The sequence below is a fragment of the Cygnus olor genome, chromosome 1, assembly GCF_009769625.2.
Source record: "Cygnus olor isolate bCygOlo1 chromosome 1, bCygOlo1.pri.v2, whole genome shotgun sequence".
Lineage (NCBI taxonomy): Eukaryota > Metazoa > Chordata > Aves > Anseriformes > Anatidae > Cygnus > Cygnus olor.
In genome coordinates this window covers 3,059,252-3,076,208 of record NC_049169.1, presented here as the reverse complement: position 1 = coordinate 3,076,208, position 16,957 = coordinate 3,059,252, and the positions used below count along the sequence as shown (strand labels likewise).

The window sequence follows — 16,957 nt, the reverse complement described above, 5'->3', positions numbered from 1 at the left end:
GTGACTCTGAAGAGTGGCTGTGCTCCTCTCTGCTAAGATGCTTTGGATAGATGTGTAGACTCTGCTCAGGTGCATATAATATTCCTCTAGCCCCAGGCTTTCACTTTGTAAAAGAAATTTGTTTTTAAGATGGTGTAATGCTTTCTTAATTTCTCAGCCCCTTCATTTCTGTGAAATCTCAAATCCAGATGCTCACAGGCCACTAACCAGCAATGAAAATCAGGGGGAGGGAGGGGAGAAAAAAGAATAAACGTGACTGTCATTGGGAAAGTTTTGTGTGTGTGTTTTTGCTTTTTTTTTCTGACAGATCATGAAACGTGTGAACTGCCTGTAATCTCCAACACGCTGCTTTATGCAGCAGAATATGTTGTGATGGGTTTTAACAAGCCCTGCCCGGCATGGAGTGGCAGAGCTGCAGTGAAGTGGCTAAAGCCTGTAATTAGCTCTTTGACTAATAAATCATCTCATAACAGCAATGCAAATGACTCAAATGCATGTCCGGGAGAAACATTTTGCACGGAGAAGCCTCCAGAGGAGCCGTGCGAGGAGACCACCACCACGTATCTGCACGGCTCCTGCCCCAAAGCCTCACAGGGGCTCCCTGGGATTGGGGTTACTGGTCCTGCAGGTGGGGAAACAGGGGTGTGAGGGGGGCAGAGGGATGAAGCAGAGCCTGGAGAAGGCTTGTCTCAAACCTTTAGCATCTCACCCTTCCTGGGACCCATCTGTCAGGTTGTTTATATGTTGTTTGTGTCCCTTCGCTAATTCCCCCACATAATATATTTAATTCTCAGTGCTGATGGGAACATAAGTCCCTTTGGAAACCATTTTGGATGCAAACAAGGACATGGCACTGCGAGGATATGGACATTTTAACCAGAAAATAATGTCTGTGGGTCATGGCTAAGGTGCTCCAGCTTGGCCAAATGCTGGGATCTGAGGCTGGAGCACTGCTCTTTGGTAACAAGCCAGACCTAAAGAGCAAAAGGGGCAGTTTGCAAGCTACCAACCCTGGCTGTAGCTGAAATCAGGTATACAATAAAGTAAAAAGGGCTGCAGCACAGCTCTAGATCCCATCAGGACAGTGCTGTAGGCACTCATGGTCCTCCCTGGTCCCTGCAGCTCTCCCAGGGGTACTGAGGGCAGCGGGGTTTGCTCACCGACGTGTTCTGGCACTGCACGCTGGAGCTGTTGAACCTCAAGGCGGGCACCCGCTGCTCATTGCCCTGGATGTTCAGGATGCATTCGTAGCCTCGCTGGCCAGACTGCGGCTGGGGCAGGTTCTTGGCCTTCAGGGTGATGGGCTTGATCACCTCCACCGGCACGAGGATCTTCTCCGCCTGCAGCAGCTGGGGACAGTCCTGGGGAGAGACGAGGCAACACAACAAGTCAGCCCACGGGTTTTCCAGCCCTCTGATGCTTCTCAACCTTCTCACTTCATGCTCTGCAAAGCCTTTGTGTCTCCCTGGGACACTGCCTGTTACAAGGGGATTCACGGGGCATTGCTGAGGAGGCTCAGATAAATAGGTGAGTAAGGATAACTTTTACAGGCCATACCTTCCCCACCTCCTTTTTTGCACTGCATGCAGTCCCTTGACCTTCAGGACTCAAAGAGGTCCTTTGGTGCCTCTTACTACCTGCTCCATTAATCAGGTAGTGGGAAAGCAATTGGGTCCCCTCCAGGGTCTGAGCCTGGTCATGATGCCATGACCCAAGAAGTGAATAAAGCAAAATCTGAGCATAATTCCTTGCCTCCCCAACAACCAATGCATCATTGTGCAAACGGCACAGCCCCAGCCAGCTCCAGCAAGACATATTGTAAGCCACAGAGTACAGGCTGCTAAAAAGAGAGTTTGGTTTGGCTTAGAAAGGGACAGAACATTTATTATAGATGGATTCAGATCTCAAGAAACAACTTTTGCATACTGTGTGGAGATCTCCAGGAAGGGCTTGCAAACATTTTTGAAAAATGCTGAGTGGATGTTGCTAATCCAGCCAGGTAGAGGTGCAGGCACCCAAATGTGCAATGCAGAAGGCTCTGTTCAAAGTCAGGTGAATTTGCACAGCTTTAGTTAGGGCAGCAGAGCACTGCTTCTTCATGGTGCAATTAGACAACTGCAAGCTGTGAAATCTATGTATGCTAGGAAGTTATCAACAATTTAGGAAATTACTACCGTGTTTGCCTTGCTAATCCAAGGCAGCTTGATATAAAATACACAACCACTACACCAGGCTACAAACATAAGTATGCCATGTGCACCAACCATGCCGTTGTGGTCACCTGTGAGAGCCTGACTGTCCTTTTTTAAAGTCTTTCCAACTCCTAGATGTCAAGAGAAGGCCTGTCCACTGTTTTTCTTCTCTGCACTGTTTGGCACACTGCTTTCCCTCTACAAAGCACGACTGGATCATGATGGCACAGCCACCTTATCCAGAGCAGAGAGCAACACCATTTCAGCGTGTCCTGACAATGTTACAGCAATTCCTTGAAGGGAATCCCTGGCCAGGTCCAACTGATACAAACAGAGACAGGGAAATAACCTAAAGAGGTGAGAGCTTTACCTGAAGTTGTGGGTGAGGGACAAGAGAAGGAAAACAATAGACCCAGGGCTGGAGAAAAAGGAAAGTGGAATTTATGGCTTATGAGAGCCTGGGAACTTGTTACAGCAGATGGTGCAAACAAATCACCGAAGCAAATAGCTTAGGAAGATAAAGAAATGGATTAGACGTGTAACATATGCAGTTACACCAGCCAGGGACAGAATTACAAGAGCCATCAGTCATCACACTGCAGGTGTCAGCCAGCCCATGGCACAGGGCAGGAGGAAAATCCAACATCCACCCAACGTGCAGCTGCAGTGAAGTCCTGAAGCCTTCCTTGGTGTCTGTCTGTCTGTGCTGGGGGGATGCCAGACGAAAGAGCCCTCTGCGGCAACCTGATTTCTCATCTGTGCTTATAGGGTGGTGATAAAGGTGTAAGAAACTGAGAAGTGCTGATGGAGTTCAATTAGACTGGCCCAGGTTAACACCAGAACCAAGACAGCCAAGCACACAGTCACTGGAGCTGGATGGAGGTGAACTACCCTGGGTCTGGTTATCTGATGATGTTAATGTGACACAAGGTGTTCTTTAATATGTGCTACCACAGCCGGAGTTTAAATAGGCTATCACATTAACCTGGCTGTACAGGGTATGGATCAGAGGTGGCATGCCCATGCAGTACTGCATTGCAGTGATGAGCTCTTCCACTGCTATGCTCTGTTTTTCCTGGGGTCTGGTGCTGTACAGCACTTCAGCAACCAGACACACCTGAGGAGGCCCCAAGAAGTCAAGTGTATGAGTGGTGGAAGTTGCCTTATGCTCCATTATGCTGAACACAGAGCCAGTGGGGAAAGAGGCTTGAGGGTGTTGGACCCCCAGGAGTCCTCGAAGAGCCACACCTTGTCCCAACCCTCCCTGCTCTTGCTGTTGTCCTGTCCCATGACGTGACATCCCCAGGGGAATACTAATGCTGAAATGCAATAGCTGAACTGTTGCAGAAGTGTTTGTCTTAACAAGAGGGCAAGGCTTGATGGTGCAAAAAGTCTTCCCCCCTTTCTGTTCAATGCTTTTGCCCTATCAAGGCACACTGGCGTTAGGGTTAGCTGTAGGGTTAAGTAGCTACTCAGCATGGAGAAGTGAGGGATAATCTAACCCCGTGTGATTTAGCCCTATAAAAACCTAGGAAGGAGGGGAAACACTGCCCCAATGGTCTAGGCTATATTAAAATGAGTGAGAGAGTCCAGCTGTGATCACTCCAGAAGATGCCATACATAAATACCTTTTGGGACTGCGTAGCTTCAACACCCCCCAGATTTTTTCCCCTGCAGAGGCTTCCCTACTTCACATGTCCTGGGGCCTCAAAATCAGCTCCCTCTCTCTCTTCTGGCATAATAACAGACCTTGGCATCATCACCTTTATTATTTTCTTCCCCCGGATGAGGAAGAGATGCGTTGGCAGCGCACATCGGCGGGACAGAGCGGTGGCAAAGCCCTATCTGCCGCCGAGCAGCCTTTTCCCAAGAGTGGGCATTTTGCTTGATGTCTGTCAAACAGCAAAGCCTCTGAAGGGGGCTGGAGGATGGGGGTTGAAGATAGCCAATGACGTTACCTGCAGGCCAATCCCGGCTCTGCAGGCTGGTCTTGCCCAGCTTTATCCCGTCCCTCCCCCACACTGGTGCTGTAACCTCTTCGATAACACTTGTTTCAAGTTCATTAACAAGCCGCGATTGTGGCAGCCCCAAAACAGGATTCGTTTGCATATAAAAAGCTTTGCAGGTCTGTGAGGAAGTTCATTATAGATAATTGAAGAGGCAAGCGCCATAAAGAGGAAATCCTCCCAATGTGGCTTTATCTGATTGACCTAATGTTCTTTCTAACTGAAACGGGGGGGCAGGGAGCTGGGGGAAGGCAATTTCCTTGGGTGATGTGCTACAGAAAACCGAAGAACTTGTGCTAGGCTCTGGGTTCAAATTCAAGCACAGTACTCATTTTGTAGCCTGTGTCAATCCCGATCCAGCTTTCGGTGCCTGCTCAGGATTATATTTTGTGAGAATATTTGAGAGCACAAAACCTGCTCAGAGCAGATTCCACAGCAGGACCCAAGCAGAAGGGTCCTTAAAAATTCTGGGTAGCTTCTCTTTACCCTTCCTCTGTAACATGCATCATCTAGGCTAGAAGAGCACTTTTGGCACGATGTAGGGCAAGCCAAAACACTGCCAACAACTGGACCAAGGAAGAGCACTATCCCATCCCTTTTGTCTTTGGGATATAATAAATCAAGCCTTACCCTTGACTGTAAGGGGAGCTGGTTCAGATTCCTTAGGAGCTAAAATCCAGTTTTATCTGTACCAGAGCAACTTATTTAAAAGCAGACTCTGGTCGATCCATTTTGTGTACATATTTTCATTATATTCCTTAAATGCTTCCAAATGAGTCAGCCCCTTTAAAATAATATCCTCCACCCTTGCCAATTACTCGTATCAGCAGCAATGCACACCTCAAATCACCAAATTTTGCCAGCTTTCAAGTCAGAGAGCTTTTGTAGCAAAAACACCACACGAAATGGGCTGCCCTCATTGGGTCGATGGTAGTTTAATTTTCCTTATTTATAACTCCTCGTAGAGTGCCTGCAAATGTGTTTTGCTGCAGTCTGCAGAAATAATGAAGTCTCAGTAATACAAGAGCCCCTTTCTCTCCTCTTCTCTCATATATGTGTTATGGCTCTCATCACTGCCCCGAGTCCCCAGTGAGTGCCATCCTGAGGAGTCTGCTAAAAGGGGGGATGAAACCTCTCCGAGGCTACGTGGTCTTAGCCCCAAGCTAATTGCTTTGCTCCATTTATGGTGCTCCATACATATAGAGTTATGATTTCTTGGGGATTTCATCATGCTGTTTTCCAGGCCAAGCTGGAGACTGACCAGAATCACAGAATCACAGAATCGTCTAGGTTGGAAGAGACCTCCAAGATGACCTAGTCCAACCTCTGACCTAACACTAACAAGTCCTCCACTAAACCATATCACTAAGTCCAACATCTAAACGTCTCTTAAAGACCTCCAGGGATGGTGACTCAACCACTTCCCTGGGCAGTCCATTCCAATGCCTAACAACCCTTTCAGTAAAGAAGTTCTTCCTAACATCCAAACTAAACCTCCCCTGGCGCAACTTTAGCCCATTCCCCCTCGTCCTGTCACCAGGCACGTGGGAGAATAGACCAATCCCTACCTCTCTACAGCCTCCTTTAAGATACCTATAGAGAGTGATAAGGTCGTCCCTGAGCCTCCTGTTCTCCAGGCTGAACAATCCCAGCTCCCTTAGCCGCTCCTCGTAAGCCTGAGTAAGCCAGAAAGCCTGAGTTATATTCCTCTCCCAGGTACAAAAGGTGTAGGGGTCTTTCATAGTCTGGTGATATTGCACGGGGTTTCTCCTAACCTTATTCTGTGCAGTTCCACACTGTCATTATTTATGGCCAGGACCACGAGCCCAAGTCTCACCAAAGCATTTTCCATTTTCCAAAGGAAAATGGGTTTGATTCACTTTGAATGGCAGGCATCCTACATGGAAATAGGTAAATCAGCTCTGAGTTTTAAACACAATGATGCATCCACCTACTAGCAGTCTAATACTGGGGTCCCAGTTCATTTGTCCTTCCCTGTGCACCCCTTGTCACCCAGATCATTCACACGAGGGAAGCTTTCATACTTTTCCTTTGTGCTGTTCCCTCAGGATCCCTGGCAGCACTGACAGGATCTCCACCTTATGGTGAGGAAAACTGGAGCTGATCTATTTCTGCCTGCTTTGTAGGTGTATTTGGCGAGAAAACCAACTCCTGGCAGTCGGTTTTCATCCTTCTTTTCCCAGAAGAGTATTCTTTCCATTCAGAACCAGACACAGACACCAACACCAATTCCTTCACTGTTAATTTCAGTGCATCTAGCTCCCCTTTCCTCCTGCCATCACAGAATCCCAGACTGGTTTGGGTTGGAAGGGACCTCAAAGCCCATCTCATTCCAACCCCCGCCATGGCAGGGACACCTCCCACCAGCCCAGGTTGCCCCCAGCCCCATCCAGCCTGGCCTCGGGCACTGCCAGGGATGGGGCAGCCACAACTTCTTCTTTTTCTTTTTTTTTTTTTTGTAGTTTTTTTGTTTTTAAAAAAATCCTTTATATATCCTTTGTTCAATGGCCATCTCTGCGCTTGTCTAAGCCATCTTGCCCAGAAGGAACATGAGCACAAACTACATCTAAGTGCGGACTGTTTCTTCCACACTTAAGCCCTTCTGGATCTCACAAGAAATGATACTCAGATTGTTATTTACTCATATATTATGTAAATAAAATACTTTTTTTTTTTTTTTTTGTCCATCTGCTCTGCTAAGCTGCAGTGAACTGTGGCTTTCTCACCCTCCCACTCTGTACTGTAACCATGCCAAGAAGGTAAGATTTGAGAGACAGGAATTGGTTCTTCACAAAGATATCTAGACCACAGCCTCTGGGTGTCCTGTTTTTTAGATTAGATTAAAAAAACATTTTAAGAAAGAAAACAAAAAACACTGCCAACAACAACATAACAACAGGGAAAGAGAAAGAAAAGTAAGGGAAAGAAGGAGTAAATAATGAAAAAAAGCAAACAAAAAAAGACATTTATTTATTTTTTATCATTGACTTTAGAGGAATCAGATTTCCCCTGGATAAAAAGCAGCAAAACAGTAAGATGAGAGGCAGCAGGGACTGCCTGGAACATGTTGCCTGAACTTCTCTCTCGCACCCTGAGTCGGGGCTGGGACAGCACCCGAGCAGCATCGGCCCCTTGTTTAGCATTTCCAAAGCACTGCCACGGGGAGCTTCGGGCTCCGTGGGTGACAAACTGGGTCCTTTGTGAATCACTTTTAAACTCTTGCAAAACCTCTCAGGCCTAGAATAGTTTGGAGAACAAAGCAGCCACGAGCCCGGTGTTCCCTGGCGTGGGAGGCGAAGGGGTGAGTTACAGTCCACGTTGTGTTTACATTATTACACCACTAATTCTTAGCATCGTAAAATTATATTTAAAATTTACACAAACAGTGCTGGGGAACATTATTAGGTTATAAAGTGGATTCAGGTCAATGCTTTGCAGGCAGGCTTCCAAGCTTCATAAATTTCTGGATATACTTCCCCCAAATTTACATCAGCACCAGCAGCAATCAAACCGGCTACAAAAAGCTCACCCGGTCAAAGAATTTTTTAATGCACCATATATTTTATCTTCACTTCCGAAGTTTACAATGCTGTTAGCTTGATTGATGGCATACTTACTTATTGGCACAGCAAAAGTAATAATACACGGAGAAAATGCTCAGAACTTTAAAGGCAGCTGATGAGGAGAAAGCAACAGGATTTATGGGAAGTGTAAACATCTGCAGAGACAACAAAGGAGTAATTGAGTCCTTGCATCGCTGTCACTTCTGGTGGTTACTTTCTAGTTTAGAGCCTTCCATGCACTCAAGATCAAAAAAACAGCTTTCTTTTGACAGATATTGCAAGAGATTCTGGGAAAAGGTGGCTGGCCTGGGGGCCGGAGCTCGGTCTGTGGAGGAGATATGGTCCTGTTTAAGCTCTGCCCTCTCTGGTACTATGTAGCTTGATGGTGGCTCACACAGATTAGTGTACAGACATCATTGCTGGAGCACAGGACATGATCAGATCACCAGCAGATCATTAGCCCAGCTGCCACGGCCTCCTAGGTCCCTGGCTTCAGCAATGTGAAGGTCAGTGAGCAATGACTGATGCTGGTCAACAAAGGGTGTGCACTCGAAAAAAAGAAGATAAATGAAGATGTCTAACCTCCTCATGGGGCTCACAGCTCAGTCCCTTGATGGGGAGCAAAGTGGCACCCCGAGGCCATGCAGGCAGTGCTGGGAAGTGACACGGGTCTACCAAGAGCTGGATCCTGACCTAGGACAAGTCTGCCTCAGAAACCAGTCCACAGATCTCTGCTGATCAATGTTAATGATTTTACCCTCCTTTAATTCTTTATTAATAGAGCCCTTCTCAGCCGTTCCATTATTTCACTGTGATCAAGGTCAGGCTGCCATAATTAGCCAAGCTCTGCATTTATCCTTTTTAAATTGAGACACAACATTAGCTTTTCTTCAGCCCTTTGCCACTTTGACACATGCTCAGAAGGAAAAGTAATGATCCGGAGAGCAGGAGCCTTCTGGTCACTGGATGGAGGGAGTGGACTGGCGAAAAAAAAACTGTAGATGATTGTGGTGTCATTGGGTACATCTGCTCAAAGGAGAGACGTGGAAGCAATCTCTTTTCTGGTGTTTCCTGAGTGAAAATTGTCTGGTTTTGAAATCGTAAGAAATATGAGTGTGTACATTAAAGAAGGTGATGTGCGTAAGGGAGACAAGGTAACTTTGTGGGACAAAGTCTTGAATTTGTTAAATAAAACCCTGGTTAGGTAAGCCAGTCCTCTCAAGATACCACACATGGTAAAACTGGATCGTGCAAAGCCATGGGAAGCATGGGGCAGAGAACAGCTGAGCACAATCAGCTTCTGACAAACTAATGAGTTTCTTCTTTAATTTTCTATGACTCTGCATCCTTCTGCCTAGCCTGACTTCTTCTGTCCTTCTGCAAGGACTTAAATCTGAGGTTCTTGAGACCTTTCATGCATAATAACGCATTGCACATCCATACACTGCACTGCAATCCCAATGAGTCAGCACAGTTTCATCATTGCAATAACCTCTTACTGCTCACCTAATGGGTACCAATGACAACGACATGTAATTCTCCAACAAAGCTATGTTTTCTATGCATTTGTGCCCACAAATGGGTTTTGCAACCTTAAGGAATATTCTCCAACCAAGGCTTCTTCAGAAGGAATGGGGAGGCCACAGCTTTGAGTCCAAGCTGTAGTGTTTTCTTCGTAAGAGAGGACTGAAAGTCTCAAAGTTTGTAGGAAATTAGTACCTTTGGGAGCCTCACTCTTTGACTCAACAAAGCTGGAAATGTCCATTGAGTTCAGAAGTCAACAGAAGGCTGAGCAACAGATGGGTCGGACGTGCACACGCAGACCACGTTGACGCAATCCTGTGTCCTTCGGAAACCAGGACAGAAGCCCAGGGAATCATAACAGCCTGCCTGCACACTGGGAAGGTTAGGACAATGATATCATGGCTCTTATCACCCTCCTCCTCACTGAGGTCTGTGACAGCATGAGATAACACCCAAGCCAAAGCAAATGGACTCGTGCGCAAAGACACGGCAGGGGAAGGAGGATCTGGGCTCAGGCTCCTGGAGATGCCCCAAGCAGGGCAGGAGACACAGTCCAGCACCGCTGCTTATCTGTGGCTTCAACATCCTGAGAATGTTTCTCCTTGGCCAGGTCCCAAAAGCTCCAAGTCCCAAAACAGTGAACGCAATTGATGCTACAATGGAGAAAAGCAAAAACTTCCTGCTTGAGGGCCAGGCCACCACTCCACGCTAAGACCAAACGGGGAATTGTCTTTCCTCTTTGGCAACAACTTTTCCCTCAAATTTCAGGGTGTTGCACAGTTCCTAGCAGTCCTAACAGATGTTCAGATAGCCAGAAAGCCCTGTAGCCACTTGAGGCATCGCAATGTCATTGGACTGAGTCAGGCTATCAAAACAACATAAGCTCTTCCTGATGTTATTTCAAGGGTGCTGTGTTGGCGGGGACAAATGAATATTACCCTGTTGCATTCTGAGATCACTCTGTCCTGTGGGATAAATAATCTTACATTACAAAGATGAACAGCCCAGCTGGTATGTATAGCATTTAGCAGGGACACGGTATTGAGTATCAGACGCTTCTTACGTCTCCATTCAAAATAATCTCCCTGAAGAAGCTAAAGCCTATGACCCAAGGAAAAAATGTGTGTATTAAGGGAAGATGAATTGCTCATAACGAGGCCTTTTTCCATCAGCTATCAGTTCCTGTTGTGGTCTGATTCCTGGTCTCAGCATGGACATGATGGAGCTGCCCTGCCCCAGGACAGATTTCCCGCAGATCCATCTCCATAATAACCAGAAAACCTGCTAAAAGTGATTGCAACTGAACAAGTTACTAGCCTTTTCCCCTGCCAGCTGGAAGACTGTGGGGCAGAAAGCCTCAAGAGATGACAAAAGGTACCCCAAAATAACAGAACAAGCCTTGTCACACACAGGCCTTCCATATTCTTCACCTCAGTTTAAGTCAGGGCAAATGCTGGCTTACCACAAAAGCAAATTGCTTAATTTGTTTGCAAAGGCTCAGAGACTTCTCGTGAACAGCCCCAGTGAGATCCCAGCTCCAGGTACTAAACACTGCACAAGCACCTGTGAGCAGAAAGTGCTTACCCAAACCACAAGAGGCTGTGAGAGACACAGAGGCACAGAAACATGAACATGTCCAAGCCAACGAGGAGGTGGGAATAAAATTTTCATCTGCTGAAATAAAACCTGTGGCCCCATACAATGCCTGACACTGTCTCTGAGCAGCTTCCTCTTGTATTCCCATGCTCTAACAGGTCTACATGAACAAGGGGAACACTTTCTGCCTGGTCTGCAGATTCCGTGTTTAATTTCTTCTTATTATTGTCTGAATGACCACCTCTGAAGTGGAAGTATCCACAACACGATACATCTCCATTTGTGGGAAAGGGCTTAAATGATGGCCAAGGGCTGAAATTCCATAGCCTGAAACGCCAAACCACAAGGAGCCCTGAGCTACAGCTCAATCCAAACCATCAGCTACAACCCCCCTCCTGGACCCCCCTGCCATCCCCCGGACTGGACGCCAACAAGACAGGACACACGCTTGGAAACCCTCCTAAAAACTAAGCAGTTGATAAACACCAACACCCCCGCTGTTAAAATGGATGTGCCATGAAATGCCTGCAGCACTATGCCCCATCCTATCCGCATGGGGTGCAGACACTATGTAAGGGTCTGCATGCTCTCTGCTGCCTGCCCGGAGCTGCTCCTGGTCCCCACACCTCCCCTGCTGGTCCCCTGCCTGCTCACAGCACTTGGGTGCAGCAAGTTTTCTGTAGTTTCCATAGAAACTACACCTCACATCCTCCCCTTAATGATAGACAGGTGCCAGGATGAGTGAGGGGATGATCAACAAGCAGGGAAGGATTCTGTCCTCTGGTGCTGGCCTTGCTGATGCTGTCATTAGCATCCCTAAGAAGTAAGAGAGACATTAATTTGATGTGTTTTTTTTTTTTTTTTTCTCCTCCCTGCACTGACGCTTCCAGCAGCCGCCTCTCTGGCCGGGTTAACGGGGGCTGGAAACAGAAGCAGGAGGGAAACTGAGCAGTTGCCACAGCAACGACTGAAGAAGCATCACCAGAAGGTTTGTCCACGCAAGGGAGCAAGGAGGTCACCAAGCTCATCAGGTGTCCCTGGGGATCCTCTGCCTTTCCCTGGTGAAGCCACCGGGGTGTTTCTGCAGAGGTGCATTTGGGGAGGAGCTGGGCACCATGCCTTCCCTGCAAAGAGCACAAAGCAGGACATTTGGGGTCCCTGGAGAACTGCTTGCTCGTCTGGAGCAAGCTGCCTGCCCAAAGCCTTCCCTGAGCCAAGCTGAGATGCACCAGCAGGGTGGCCAAGGGTGCTGAGTTTCCTACGAAGTCCGTGATAAGGAAACGCGGGCACTGTTGGTCTCAAGCTGAGCTGCCCTTATCCCTCCCTGCCTTCTTTTTCACCCCTTGCTTCTCCCCAAAATCACCCCCAGGAAAAACAAGCAGCGGGCCATAGATAAATCAGTGCATTTCGTTGCAGACCTTGCCAGCACGGCTCTCCATTCAGCAAGCGTCGGGCTCCTCGGCAGCTGCTTGCCAGCATGCAGCTCACACAGCTTTCTATCGCTTTTGACAAATTAATATTTGAAGCAGTCGTTGCTTTTATGTGGGTTTTACTGTCATTAGCACGTACAACTCGACATAAAACACTTTGGTGCGAGATCTTTTCTTCTCTTCTCTTTTTTCGGCGGCAGATGAAAATCCTTTTAATAAAAAGCTTGTTTGGGGGAGGAAGAAAAACACACGCACACAAATCGGCTGAGCAGGGAAAGATGAAAACCTCCTTTAAGGTAATTAAATGATTATGTATCTTTTAAACCCAGCAGATAACAGGTTTGTTATCTGGGCTTGCTTTTCGCTTTTGCCTTTTTTTCCCTCTCTTTCCCCCCCACAAAGCTAAATTCCTTGCAAGGCCCAGAACAAGATAGTGTTCATCTTACAGAAGACAGCACAAAAGAAGCCTTAATCCTTTATCCCATCAGCTCAAGTAGGCTACCCCAGCTTACCCACCAGCCCAGCATGTACGAAACTATGAGAACTATGTCCCTGCATCAGGTGTGTTGGGTAACAGACAGCAGGAGAGATGGGTGAATATATCAGGAGAGAGTAGGCATCGGAGAGATGAGATCCCATCATAACAGGACCCACAGATCAATTGATATATTCCTCCGTGCCTCAGTGCCCCCCACTACTTAGCTGTTTTGTCCATTTACAGAAGAAAATGACTGAGCTCTTGCCCAGTGGTTGTGTCAAGGAAGGTTGATTTCACAGGGTATTAGGCTACAGCGCAAGGCTTTGCAGTGCAACATTAAACCTTTACCATGACTTTTGCAATAGTCAACAACAAATGTCAAAATCAGAAAAAAAAAGGGATGTCCAAGAAACACATATAGACAAAGCCTGCTCCCCTCTATGCTGTAATTCTCTCAATTTTTGCCACCTGCTCTCTTTAGGAAAATAAGACAAAACCGCAAACAAACAAAAAACAAAAACAAAAATCCACTTAGGTATTAAAATATCTTCTTTTCATCCTTCTCTCCCTTCCCGCCCTCAATAGCAATAATATCAGATCCCCTTTATAAAGCAAGAAGTCACTTGGTATATTTCAAGTGAGTGCACTTGGCTTTCAAAAACCTGCTGTAAAGGGAAATTATACGTCAAGGTGAAGTATTTCTGCCGCAAATCATCCAGAGACATCGTCAACCCTATTTGATTGAGTTCAGCACCATAATCATAAATACTCTTGCTTTATGGCCATGCTGGAGTTCTTAACCAGGAGCAAACACGGGCTTTCCCAAGGCTCCCAAACTAGTTGGTTCAGCCCCATTATGGGCCGAGCTGATTCACCAAGCACCTGACAAATGACAAATACCAAGTCCTGGCTCCTTGCTGACAGCGAGGGATGTGCCTCTTCTGCCTTATCCTCATCTCTGGGGTGGTTCTGCTGGGTGATGCTAGGACAACTGACCTGCCCCAGCCCAGATGGACAGATCATTGTTGTCCATCATGTCGTTCAAAAGCCACCCCGGACACTAGATCATGGGCTGTACAGAGAGAAATGGCATTTTCCCTTCCGAACAGCATGGTTGATGGCCAAGGCCTTTCTGTTCTCCGTCAGGGTCAGTCTCAAATTCATCCTGTGCTCTGCATTCACCAGCAACCCATACTTCAAGCAAAAATAAAAATCAGAAAAACACATTTTTTTAAAAAAAAGGACTTTCAGAGCAGATGAAGAAAACCTGTAAGAAGGACAAGCTGATCCCATGGGAATCCAGAAACCCGTGAAACTTGCTAAGGAAACGACAGAGCCAGAAGTACAGAAGGGCACAAACCAACCCTCAAAGTGCTCCAGGCTGGTCCAGGGGTGATGGATATCAGCCCTGTCAGACCCTTTGCAGCCCTGGCCATCTGGAGAGTGGGAAGCCTCAACCCACATGGGGGCAAGATGCTGTACAGGCAAAGGGAGAAAAGAAACACCTGGAGGTGGGTGTACCAGCAAAGAGAGAGTGAAGACCACAGTGTGGAGGAGGGGGAGCAGGCTTCGCACACCAGCAGTGATGATTACAGAGGGAGGGAGTTGCTGGCACCGGTCCATACGGCAAAGTAGCACTAATATTTGTTTGCTTGGCAGAGAGTTTCGTGGTGCAAGCAGACCATACGATCCTGGAAGCCGGCCACGCTAATCTGCTCAGCAGACTGATGGAAGGACTGCAAATGGGATGGTGCGACCATCCCACGCTGGTAGGACAGTTTCCCACCAGTACCTCCTCGAGACGTACAAAATTTAGGAGACGCCCATCCCCAGATGGTACCCAACACACCCTTCTTGCATCCTCGGGGAGTTGAAGTACTTGTGGAGGAAAGCAGCACTGCAGATGGAGATGAAAGGCCAGTAAAAATAGGCCCACTCAAGATGATGGTAGGTTTGGGACACTAGTGAAGACAGCATTGGGAAGGCTGGAAGTGGACCTCAGACTTGTTGACCTGGCAAGTCATGTTGCTTAATCAGGAACCGGGTGGAGGTCTGAAAATGCAACAAGGAGCCAGGTTTGTCTTCAAGATATCAAATGGTTTCTATTGTTCAGGGAACCCACTCAATAAATAGGCTTGATACAGGATAAAAAAGGAAACAAGTAAAGGTGAAACCAAAAAACAGTGGAGATTTCAATGCAGGTAAGTCAGTGAGAAGGTGATTTCTCAAGAGAAAGAAGGTGGTGCCTTTAGGAATCCCAATAAGAGGTCATAAAGCAGTGATGGAAAAGGAGTGCTCAAATGGGGTGGTCTGGAGAAGACAGAGTCCACTGCCTCCCCCCCAGTGATGCAGATCAAGACATTGGTGGGGATAAAGATCAGGTGTTGTGTGATCCCCAGTCCATTCCCTAAGGAACTGGGATGATGCTGAACTTCTCATGATTTCTGATGGATGCAAGTGTCAGAAGTACCAGGGATATGACGGGGACCAAGGGAGGAGGAGATACACTGAGATTTGTAGGTCCTCCACTGTGCAGGGGCTGGAGGAGAGAAGAGATTGGAACTGGGAAAGTGAGTCTCCAGTACCTGATGTGGCAAGTGTGCCAGCAGGACTGACCAAATTTTGCCAAGGCTTCATGCAAAGCCATAGGTGCTGTCTGGCTGGGACAGGCTTACCAGAAGGGCTGGACCCTGGGCTGCCTTGCTGCACCACTTCACCCCCAGCACAGGGTGTCAAACATCCTCTCTCCAAGTTCTCAGCAAGTTTTGCAGCAGAGTAACAGCAAATGCTGAATCCTGCTAGACAAAGAGCTGGGAACCTCCCTGCTCATGATTTTTATGGTTGCCCCAGTGCCTCTGCAGTTCAGGATGTCTGATCTGGGACATCTCGACCAGCACACATGTTAGGGGAGGATGGAGAGGGAACGGGGGATGCCATAGGGGTGTGAAACCACTACACACGTTGTTTGGTCCCACAAACTTGCTTCAGACAAGGTCTGGCAGGGGGACGTTTTAAAGACACCAGACTCAGCAGGCAGCGCTGGGAGCAGCGTGGATTTCAGCCTCGGAATGCAGCACACGTCAGCGGAGATTTCAGCCGCCACCTCCGTGCCCGGTGGTTCAGCAGATATCAGATCTCTTAATGGGTATTGGTCCCTTGAGCCAGGCAAACAACGAGCCATCTCAGGTCATTTAGCAGACAGGCCGGGATGCTTTCAGACCGTTCCTGACCAGGAAGTAATTAAGTGGCTTCCTATTTGTATTCTCCGGAGCTCCACTTGTCTGCAAGTGCTCGTTAGTTACAATACCAGCCAGACAGTGTTTGCAGCACAGCAGCCAGCTCTGTATTAAGCCCCAAGGTCCAGTTCAGCTCTAGCTCAGTGACTGGCAATGAGGCATTCCCCAGCCCCAGCTGGAAGCAGTTTGATATACTGGTCATTAGGCACCAAACCCACAAAGCCACTGACATGCTCAAAGCTCTACCGAAATCCACTGCCACTGTGGATGTAGCCCTAAATCCCCCCCAGATCTCAGCAACTTGGAGTATTTGCTTAGAGGCAACCTCCTCTCCTTGTCTCCAGGTGGAGAAGTACGTCCAGCATTTCCCATCCCTCCCAGTCCCTCAGTGCCAGGAACTTCCCATCGACTGCTTGTAGCTCCAGGGTGGGACCAGGGCTGGAGAAGGCTTCATGGACTATTGGTCTGACCCACATCAGCCTTGAGAAGCCTCCACACACAGCACATACTCCTACCTACCTCAGCCAGCTTGACTCGTCCCTCCTGGAAGGAGCAGGAGCTGGGGTCGTGAGTGCAGACGTGGCGGTACTTGCACCAGTGGCACCGGTAAGGGCTCTCCACGCAGGACAGACACCTGGAGAGGGAGACAAAGAGTGGTCACTTGGCCAACCCGGCCCCTTCGGCCAACAGGACAGACCATGAAAGTATTTCCTGAAGGGAAAAATAGCCCAGCAAACATTGCTGTAACAATAGGAGCAGAAGACCATGGGCTTTGAACTGGCCTTGGCTTGCCATGGCCTGAGCTGGTTGTTGCTGTGACCAATGTGTCTTACACTAATTAGATGACTGAGACTGCTTTAATACCAATCTAACTAGACTAACAATAATTTTGTTGTGTTTTGGTTACCCTG

At 47.7% G+C, this 16,957-nt stretch overlaps 1 protein-coding gene across 1 annotated transcript in view; it reads right to left on the bottom strand.

Annotated features, from left to right (window-relative positions):
- Positions 1 to 16,957, bottom strand: part of PLXNA4 (plexin A4) — a 423,963-nt gene that overhangs the window by 87,983 nt on the left and 319,023 nt on the right. The window contains 2 exon segments of the mRNA XM_040546170.1: positions 1,161 to 1,361; positions 16,566 to 16,680. Of these exon segments, the coding sequence (XP_040402104.1) occupies positions 1,161 to 1,361; positions 16,566 to 16,680 (316 nt within the window).